The sequence below is a fragment of the Harpegnathos saltator genome, unplaced genomic scaffold (assembly GCF_003227715.2).
Source record: "Harpegnathos saltator strain DR-91 unplaced genomic scaffold, Hsal_v8.6 scaffold3, whole genome shotgun sequence".
Classification (NCBI taxonomy): Eukaryota; Metazoa; Arthropoda; class Insecta; order Hymenoptera; family Formicidae; genus Harpegnathos; species Harpegnathos saltator.
In genome coordinates this window covers 27,049-37,500 of record NW_020230094.1, presented here as the reverse complement: position 1 = coordinate 37,500, position 10,452 = coordinate 27,049, and the positions used below count along the sequence as shown (strand labels likewise).

The following is a 10,452-nucleotide window of genomic DNA, read 5'->3' as shown; positions in this document are numbered from 1 at the left end:
CGCGCGCGGAACTGCAAGTTGCGTATATTTGCAATTGGAGGATTTTGCGCGCGAGGCAGTCAATATGATTGCTATAGTCGTGCGTGTATGTATGTGTGTGTGTGTGTGTGTATGTATGCTTCTGTATTACACCTCGTCGCCGCGGCAGTTCCGGGGACGAGTTCGAGTCACCGGCTCGAACAAAGTCCGCTCGTCACCATTCGCGGGAAACGCGATCGATTTTGCGAACTCAATTCGACGACTCTCCGTGGACGATTCGCAAATCGCGCGACCGGTTCCTATCAAGATTTTCGTCCGCTTCATTCACCACGGCCGTGAATTTCCGCGATTTTGCGCTACGAATTTGCCCGAGCGTCTCGAAAAACAACGCACCCGACAGCGTAATGAGAGGAGCTTGCTTGGCCGCTCGACTTGGCTGGCGGTGTGCCAAAACTTGAAATAACGAAACGCCCAAATGGCGATATAATTTCGCGAAATGGCAAGCCCAGGGCCACGTGGTGTAACAATACGATCTCTCTTTCTCTCTTTCTCTCTCTCTCTTTCTCTCTCTCTCTCTTTCTCTCTCTCTCTCTCTCTCTTTCTCTTGTGCGCACGAGAGGAAACAATTCCAGCGACGGTAGTCTGGCGTCTGAGAGCGGCGGGGCAGGGGGAGGGGGTGGCGGGAAGGTGTTTACGTGATCACGAAAGGGAGAATTAAGAATCGTCGAGTCAATCCTCGAGTCGAGCTGCCGGCTGTATTAATGAGCGGTAAACGCGATATGAAGTGCGTAATTAGAGCACTCAGCTTGAGAGAGCGAGCGAGATATATATATATATGTACACACGGAGGGTGAAATGTGACAAATAGTTTCCACGTAGCTGTAGTAGGGTGGTGTAACTCGAGGAAATGTCTCCGGGGGTTAACCGGATAAAAATGTCACTTTTCTGCCGGTAATGGGGCTCGATACACCGCGCTTTGTAACCATCACGCGTAATCATAGGTTCGTAAGGGTGGTATGTAATCATACACGCCACATGAGTGCAACCCTCTCTACTCTCGTTCTCTCTCCCCCTCTCTTTCCCTTCTTTCTCTCTCTCCTTTCTGTGACCCGTGTAATTTTAAGCGGTCGCGTTTCAGAGGAGAAAAATCAGTACCAGGAGCGAAATGTGGGTACAAGGGAGCGTGTCGGAAACCTCGCAGAATTACCAATCGCGAATTGCGAAAGTGTCAACAATCGTCGCGACGCGAATCGATCGTGACATTTCCGCGGAGGTACTTTCTCGTCTCCTCTCTCTCTCTCTCTCTCTCTTTCTTCGTTTCGAGCAGTTTGGATTGATTTTTTCTCCCTTTTTCTCCCTTTTTCTCTCTCTCTCTCTCTCTCTCTCTCTCTCTCTCTCTCTCATCATTTCTTCTCAATTTTGCACGCTGTACGGACAATTTGCCATTTCTTTCGTTAGTCTCTGCAACAATTATCGTTCGGTACTCCGAATTCGTTTCGAAAGGTAATCAGATGCGCTCTCTTTCCACGCTCGTTCTTCTCCCTCTCTCCGTCGCGTCAAAATTGCCCCGCCGTTGATCTTCGCAGCTTTTTTCCCCGCGATGAACGCGCGGGGCTTTCCTTCTCGCGGGGGGCCGCCGTACATATGCGTGGCCGTGTTGCCGTACGTAACGTATAGTGCACCCAACTATCTGTCCTCGTGTACTTTGCGTTTGCGTTCTGTAAGGGGGATGGTTTTATTGATCGTCGAGCAGGAAACGCTTTCGTGGCGCCGCGCATTGTGATCGTAAAATGAAGGAGCATCCGCGGAGTCACCTTTGAGATTTTTCCCACCTCCGCTTCGTATCGTCGCGCCGCGCCGGCGAAGGCGCTATCGATTGCCGATATCGAGACGATATCGACCAGTCGATTCGTCGACTGAGCGCGCGAAACTATTTGTGCGCCGAAATTACAGCCGATGTACAGGCGCGCGACAATCGTTTCTCCCGCACACGCGCGATATCTTCTGACGCGGACAGGGCAAAGTGGATCAAAGATATCCTCCTCCGTGGGTGAAATATTTATGATGCGAATAGCACAGCACCTTCTCACACAAAGCGAGATACCGAGCGATAGAGAGAAAGAGAGAGAAAAAGAGAGAGAGAGAGAGAGAGAGAGAGAGAAAGAGAGACTTCGGCCGCTCGATAAAGACCACTCTTCAATTTTCACCCCAACGCGACCGTCCCTCTTGCGCATTTCGGAGGTGCTTCCTCTTTTATTTCTCGCAGCCTTGCAAGTCGGAGGGTGGAGGGGGGACAAAAAGGTGAGCGAGTGCATCGCCTACGCCGCGCAAAGTGCTCGGTATTTAATTACTTCGCTTACATGCCCTTTAGAGAAGGCGCACGATGTCGGGGCGTCGTGTCGCTGAGGCATCATGCGAGCGAACAGCTTGTGAGATAAGATAGAAGAGAAAAGCAGGAAAGATTAACATACATACACGTTACATTACGCAATGCGCCGCCACGCGCGCCATTTATTTTACATCTCGCGTGTATTCCCGCGCGTCTCCTCGCGCGCCGGGGAGCGGCTTATGCATATGCAAATGAGAGACTGCGAGATTGAGAAGGGATATCGCTGCTCGGAATGATTCGAGATATCGGACCGATACTCGAGCTCGACTATTCGACGTACGATACCCTCGGCACGATTGGTTAGATTGGATAAGGGAAGCCGGAATGTAACGATTCTCTCCTTGCGGTGTCGGCCGTTGATCGAACAGCCTCAGAATTGGCTACGAGTTCGGCCGAGTTCAATCCCCGTGCGATGGATATCGCGTGCACGTGCTACGTATAGACGCGAGAAACGAGTCGAGGGCGAATATCGCGGCGAATAAACGCAAGAATCGCGCTGTTGCGTGTGCGCCCACGATATATCCAGATCCGAGCTCGACGGAAGAATGTTTCACCGGTATCTCGCTCGTGCTCTTTTCAATTACATATATATCTATGTGTGTGCGTGCGTGTGTGCAAGTATGTATGTTACCAACTCGCTTCTCACTTCTCGCCGATCTTTCCATTCTCGCGGAAAACTTCTCGGCCTCTCGACCGTGTCTCTCTACGTGGTCGTGAAACTCGCTAAAGTAAAGCTATCCGATCTCGAAGAAGGAACGTATATAACTCGGCGGGATCGTTTCTTTTATCGATTCATCGAATGGTTTGTTTCGTTTTACGGTACGAGTTATGTATACTAATCTATATAGCTACACGACGACGGTGAAACCGTTGCGTCGGCCTTTGCTCCGCTGCAAGAGGGAAGGCAATTTCCGTCGGTTTCCTGAAAGTGAAGATGAAAGATGGAGCAACGGAGAGAGGTAAAGAAAATGAAAGAAAGAGAGAAACAGAGAGAGAGAGAGAGAGAGAGAGAGAGAGAGAGAGAGAGAGAGAGAGGAATGCAGTCGTAATAAACAAATGTAAGACGTTACAGATGCAAAACGATTCGCTTCGCTGTGTCATGACGTATAAACAACGACTGTGCGTTTCTCTGGCCGAACGAGGAACCGAAGGCGAATATGAGAGCGAAGGGTCTCATCGATCAAACGACGCACACGCGAGGAGACCTCTCTTCAGAGGACTCGAGACGTCGTCATCGTCGTCGTCGTTGTCGTCGTCGTCGTCGTCGTCGTCGTCGTTGGCGTCGTCGTCGTCGTCGTCGTCATCGTCATCGTCGTCGCCGCCGCCGTCGTCGAGCTTTTTGATACGCGCTATTCCATCGCTGTGCATCCTGTAAACCCTGTAAATAGATCTCGTAGGCCTCATAGACCGATGATCGCATCGATCGATAAAAGTAGCGAAGCATTAGTCAACGGCGAAAGATAGAAAACGCGCGAGCGCGAATTGCCAGAGCAAAACGGACAGATCGACGAGTGATCGCCGGGAAATGAGACATTACGCTGCTTAATCCTACCGGTAGACTTTCTTGCGCTCACCTCGCCGCCGAGAGAGAGAGAGAGAGAGAGAGAGAGAGAGAGAGAGAGAGAGAGTAGCGGCGGTGTGGTATCGATTAATTTGTACGCGCGTACAATTGCCCGCCACATTGCTCGCGAGCAGGCATGCAAATTGCTCTTTTGTCGGCTCGTCACCGCTGCCTACGTGCATATCTACGCGCGGCAACGCGATCGATTCACGATCGCCAAGCAACTCGGCATTTCTTTCCTTTGTCTCGCTTCGATCGTAATGTCGCCAGATCAATCTCTCGCGTGGCTCGCGAGCGCGACTCGTCTGAAAGAGATGGAAAAAGAGAGAAACAATAAGACAAAGCTAAAGAGTTCGCGATGTAGACCATAACGAGAGAGAGAGAGAGAGAGAGAGAGAGAGAGAGAGAGAGAGAGAGAGAGAGAGAGAGGGAGAGGGAGAGAGAGAGGGAGAGAGAGAGGGAGAGAGAGAGAGAGAGAGAGGGGGGGAGAGAGCGCGCCATAGAAACAGAATTGTAGAGGACTCACTGAGCAAGGGTTGTCTTTCCGGTGTTGCAGGATGCACGCGGTTGGATTGCACTCGGCGCTGGCCATCAAGCGTCAGAGAAAGCGCCGGGATGAGCAGCGTCGCGCTCGCGAGCGTCGTTATAGTGCGCAATCAGGCGAAAGCGGCCTGACGTCGCCTAGGGCCTCAACCGGATCGCTGGACCATCATGGCAGGCATCACAAGGGCCCGCACGCCGCCCGCAATGCCGGCCAAGGTATGCTCGACACGAAGGTGGTCACCTCCATCGGGATGCTGCACATCGGGGTAGTGTTCCTGGTGCTGGGCGCCTTCCTGCTGATGAGCGGTCTGCTGCCGGGCGACCTGGCGCACTGGGGCACTAAGGCCACCGGCGGCTGGTGGAACGAGCTGGTGGCGGTCGGCCTGTTCGCCATCTTCATTGGCATCTTCCTCATCATTCTGAACCGCGTGATCGCCAAGAAGGAGGAGGACGATCTCGAGGAGTACGTGCAACGTCAGCTTACCAGATCCAAGTCCGGCCACAGGCTCGAGAGGGACGTGGAGACCGGCGGCCTCACCACTCGGCACGCCAGACGGGCGAAGCAAATGAAGCAGGTGTCGTCCGACGTCTGCCTGGAGATCCAGGACGATAAGACGGCTGGCTCGCCGCCGAGGAGCCCGCCGCCGGCGTATTCGCCGCAGGTCGCAGCGATCAACGGTAACGACAATCAGGCGGTGCAGTCGGCGTTGTATCTGGAGCAGATCACCGAGGAGGAGATCATCAGCGACCGCGTCGAAACCTCGACCACTAACAGCCTCAGCCCGGGCTCGCCCAGCGAGACCAGGGAGTTGCTTCAGAATGTGCGCTACTCCAAACAGAATGGCAATCCGCAGCAGGTGCACCGTTCGCTCTACGTGTCGAAGATTTAAGGACTGTGCGAGCGAGACAAGGCTGAAAAAGGAGGACGCGGAAACGGCGGAATCGGCCGATCAATCGGGATCACCAATCGCGGCACGCAGCTCGCGAATCAAGCGCGTGCCGCATCGGGGGAGATCTTTTTATTCGGGATTATATTATTAGGCGTCTCTCGCTCTCTCTCTCTCTCTCTCTCTCTCTCTTTCTCTTTTTCTCTCCCGGTGAACGGTGAACTGTCGGGAATGAAATTCCGGTCAATCGCGCATCAAATAGAGCTGAGTTGAGAGCTGACGCGCAAAAGAGAGGCACCTTGTCGATGAAATAGCGAAGCGCGAGACTAATCGGCGTTGGAGTCGCGGAGAAAAGCGGAAAAAACAGCGGATGCGCGCGAGATGACGCGGAAATGATTCACCGGCGAATTGCGAATGGGCTCTCGACGGATTGAAGGCGCCGGCAACTTCCACGCCCGCGTGCACCCGCTGCACGTAAATAATCGAGAAATAATCGACGAGCATCGCCGGGGATGTCCCGTTCCTTCCGAAAGAGCCGAGGGGGAACATGCTCCTCCCTGTCTGTCTTTTGATTTTGATCCGCTACGAAGTTTGCGGGCGACGAGGAGCTCGATACAATCGCGAGTAGAACAAAGTTTCGGGCGCGTACGTGAAGCAAGAAGAAGAAAAAGAAGATGAAGAAGAAGAAGAAGAAGAAGAAGAAGAAGAATCGCACTCAAGGACCAAGACCATTATCCAAAGAGATCATATCGTGGCAGAAGACGACGACGACGACGACGACGACGACGACGACGACGGTGGTTCTGCGAAGCGCAGCTGCTGTTAATGCATTCCATAGTGGGAACTACTCGTAAAAATAACTCATTGAATAATCCTTTATACCTAAAAATCGATTATATACACATATATATATATATATATATAGGCTTACGATACGACGAATCGCGGTAGACCCGCGCGCGAACGCGCGTTTAGTCCTTTCGTACTGCTGCTCGTCTATACTCAACTTGTTTTTACAAACGTTCCGGGGCGACGACGTGCGAAACACGTCGCGCCACCGCTTTCTCTTGTATTAACAGTCTGAAATTAATTCAACGTTAATCCGAAATTATAGAACCAATCGGTCGAACCTTCTCGGTTCATTCGCCGACGCCGCCGACGCGGGCGCTGCGATATTTGTAGGTTGTCTAGGTTCTCTGATCTCATTGGTGATTATTACCTGTTTAATCCAATTATTACTTGTTATCTTAATCCTTTAGCGTGTCACACGTACAATTGCGTTGAAATGGAGGGATTGATACTAATGTCTCTAAATCGAGGGTCCTTGGAAGAAAAATGACCGGATGACATTCGATTATACGATGACATTCCAAGATCTGATTTCGATATATTCCAGCTCTAATGTTTTAACTTTGAAAATGTAATGGATATCTATACACATACGCTAAGGCACACACAAATTCACACACACACACACACACACACACACAGCACCCAAACACCATGATACACCATGGAAGAATTCCGGCTATTCGTCCAATGACTGTTGGCGCAGTATTGTTAAGCTAGTCGATACTTTTAATATGCTATATTCCTTTTTATAATATATTAAGCATTTATTTACATACACACTATATATATACATAAATATATATATATACATAAAAATATACATATATAGCTTTAGTCGGCGAGATCTTCGAGAACGAATGGCGTCGACTCGCGCCGATTCCGGTTTACATTTCGGCGACGACGACGACGTTATTAACTCGCAGGCGGCAGAACGCGCGGCTCGTCCCGTTCGTTTCCGGACATCCTTAATGAAATATTGCTATGCTCGGGCGCTACTATTCTGTGATCCTAATAAAAAGAAAATTAATCGTCTTATATACTAAATAAATCGCATTGAGAATCGTTCTTTCGACGGGGAAGAAGTGTGGTACTCTGTATATATATATAATTATACACCATTATACATGCTGTTTTCTCATCACCATCGCGGGCATTGTCCAATCGTCGACGGAGTGTCCCCACCATTTGATTGTACGTGGTTGCAAATTTTTTATCTCTTTTGCAAAATTCGCGAGAATGAGTCTGCGTAAGCGAGGAGGGGAGGGGGAGAGAAAGAGAGAGAGAGAGAGAGAGAGAGAGAGAGAGAGAGAGAGAGAGAGAGAGAGAGAGAGAGAGAGAAGAAAGTGGAGAGCGAAAGACACGGAAGAAAATCAGACAGGGGAGAGTCAGACGCGGATAGGAAGGGCGAAATTCATCGCGATTGAATCAGAGCCGGGTCGTCGAATCGTAGGCGTGGAATTGACGAGCATTCGACACCAAGACGAGTATCAGTCGGCTATCGATCCGGTGGAATCTCACCTGAGCAATTCTCCCAAGAGAGAAAGAGCCCACCTCCTTTTCTCCTCTCCTCTCCGAACGAGCCATTTCGAAAGGGATATCTCGAGTCTCGCGAGTCCTCGCGACGCGAAGTTGGCGAGCCCTGCCGTTAGGGTGGTCCAAGATTAGATTAAGGTGCGGGTCCTGTTCCCCGTCGACGGCGTGACGACGAGACGTGAAGGACGCCGGGCCGGCGCGCGGAAGAGGGCCAAACAAGTTTACTTTAAGCGACATTAAGTGATGCGCAATTACGAGCAGTGGCAAGAGCCGGCGGATCCGGACGGGTGTCTCGCGGCCGGCTCTGGATTGAACGTTGCGCAAAAGTGCCTTTTGTTGTCGAGCGTTTCGTATCTTTCGTCATTTGCCGGGCACGCCGACACGACGGTTGGATCATCGTCTTTCCGCTTCCTTTGTACCTTCGCGCGAGCCGAGGATCTCACAAGTTTGCTTCTAGTCTCGAGTGTCTGTGGTTACGAGAGTGTTCTCTCTCTCTCTCTCTCTCTCTCTCTCTCTCTCTCTCTCTCTCTCTCTCTCTCTCTTTCCTTTTGTTATCGGGACGATGTGTTTTTCGTTTCACGCTTGCTCGTCCGTCGGTTCATTCACTTGTTTGTTCATTCTTCCGTTCGTTTCCTCGACTGAAAGGCTGAAATCGCAACTAATTTTACCTATACATACATACATACATACATATACAAGTATATAGCGCGTAAGTTTCTCGCATTAATCTTAAGAGACGGAGCATACACCTTCTCAAGCTAGAAACTAACTACTCTATGTACTATCTCTCGATCGTAATTTTGTTGTTTACTATATTAGATTTACCAAGCACAATTCATTTTTCGAGGGACGCGTCTGTATTACATCGGCAGATATACCTGCGCCCCAGGTACGCGAGACGTCCTCAAATAAGTGGTACAATTACTCCAAGTAGCGTCGCGCTCGGTGCACAATGTTTTTATCTCAGTCGCCAACTTTTCCGATTTAAGTAGAGTTACAATTGATTAGAAAAAAAAAAGAAGAGAGACAGATTTTCATCTTTGGAAGAGCAAGTTGGCGCGCGAGAGAAGAGATCTCGTCTAGAGAATTATTTTACTATCGTGTTCGTTTCGCGCTCTATTTCTCGAACTACGTCCAATTGTCGGTTCGTTCGCACGACCCGCACAATTGACTCGCTTCGTTATCAGCTAATCAGCTAATCACAGCGGCGATTAACACGACAATGTAAATAGAGATGTGTTTCCTCGTACGCACGTTTGTACACAGCGAGAGACCAATTGACATCGAGCGTGCACGATAACGGTCCGAATTTAATTGAATCGACGTTGTGTTATACATTAAACTTTAATGACGACAGCCATCTCTACGGTTTATACATATGCACGTGTATGTGTATATATACAGGGTGTCCCATTTTAAAGAACCCACTCAAATATCTCATATTTCAGAAACACTGCGTTAAATCGAAAAATGCTTAAGACAAAAGTTGTTCAGCTTGAAGGGGGACATAGGACAGCGATAGCATTTTGTTTATAGATGGCGCTACTTTCGAAATATTCACTGATTATCAATTTTCTTAAGTGGAAATCCCAGTTTTTTATTATATCATCTTTTTCTACCAATTAATTTAAACAACTTTTGTCTGAAACATTTTTTTATTTGCTTAATATACTTTGAGATATTTAAGGAAAACTTGGTAATTTTCCCAACATTTACCTTACGATATCTCGCTAACTATTCGTCGAAAGAGAAAATAGTATTAGACTTTTTTATTTTATTTACTATCAAGAATATATTAGTGCCCTAACTTTTATTAACTTATCGACCTTTGGAAATTTCAAAATTATTAAGTTAATAAAAGTTAGGGCACTATTATAATAATATATTCTTGATAGTAAATAAAGTAAAAAAGTCTAATACTATTTTTTCTTTCGACGAATAGTTAGCGAGATATCGTAAGGTAAATGTTGGGAAAGTTACCAAGTTTTCCTTAAATATCTCAAAATATATTAAGCAAATAAAAAAATATTTCAGACAGAAGTTATTCAAATTAATTGGTAGAAAAAGATGATGTAATAAAAAATATGGATTTCCATTTAAGAAAATTGATAATCAGTAAATATCTCGAAAATGGAGCCATCTGTAAACAAAATGCTATCGCTGTCCTATGTCTCCCTTCAGGCTAAACAACTTTTGTCTTAAGCATTTTTCGATTTAACGCAGTTTTTCTGAGATATTTGAGTGGGTCCTTTAAAATGAGACACCCTGTATATGTATATACGCATATGCGTACATGTCGCATTACTATGATTAATCCTGCCTGTTGGCCATAGCTACGAAAGCGAAAAGAATCGCCGTCCCTCATTACGCGAAGACGATAACGAGGAACGAAAGAGTTCCAACGATGAAAGTATCGTGCGAAACGCGCAAGAATATGCGAAAACTAACGCGCTCACTTCAACACGTATACAGAAAGAGGAAGCGAAAGAGGAAGACAGAGAGAGAGAGAGAGAGAGAGAGAGAGAGAGAGAGAGAGAGAGAGAGAGAGAGAGAGAGAGAGAGAGAGAGAGAGAAAAAGAGAATGAGGATTCTTTGGATTTTGTTACGCACTGCTAAGTCTCGTCTAAATTCCTGCCCAAGTTTTCAAGCTTAATTAAGACTACATTAGAGGAAATGAAGCGCAAGCGACTGTACGCTTCGTTCATCCG

At 48.2% G+C, this 10,452-nt stretch overlaps 1 protein-coding gene across 1 annotated transcript in view; it reads left to right on the top strand.

The window, feature by feature from the left end:
• Positions 1-8,962, top strand: part of LOC105185504 (uncharacterized) — an 11,769-nt gene extending 2,807 nt beyond the window's left edge. Inside the window, exon 2 of the mRNA XM_011145069.2 lies at positions 4,486-8,962. Within this exon, the coding sequence (XP_011143371.1) occupies positions 4,487-5,362 (876 nt within the window). The 5' untranslated portion in view covers position 4,486 and the 3' untranslated portion in view covers positions 5,363-8,962. The remainder of the gene's footprint in view (positions 1-4,485) is intronic.
• The last annotated feature ends 1,490 nt before the right edge of the window (positions 8,963-10,452 follow it).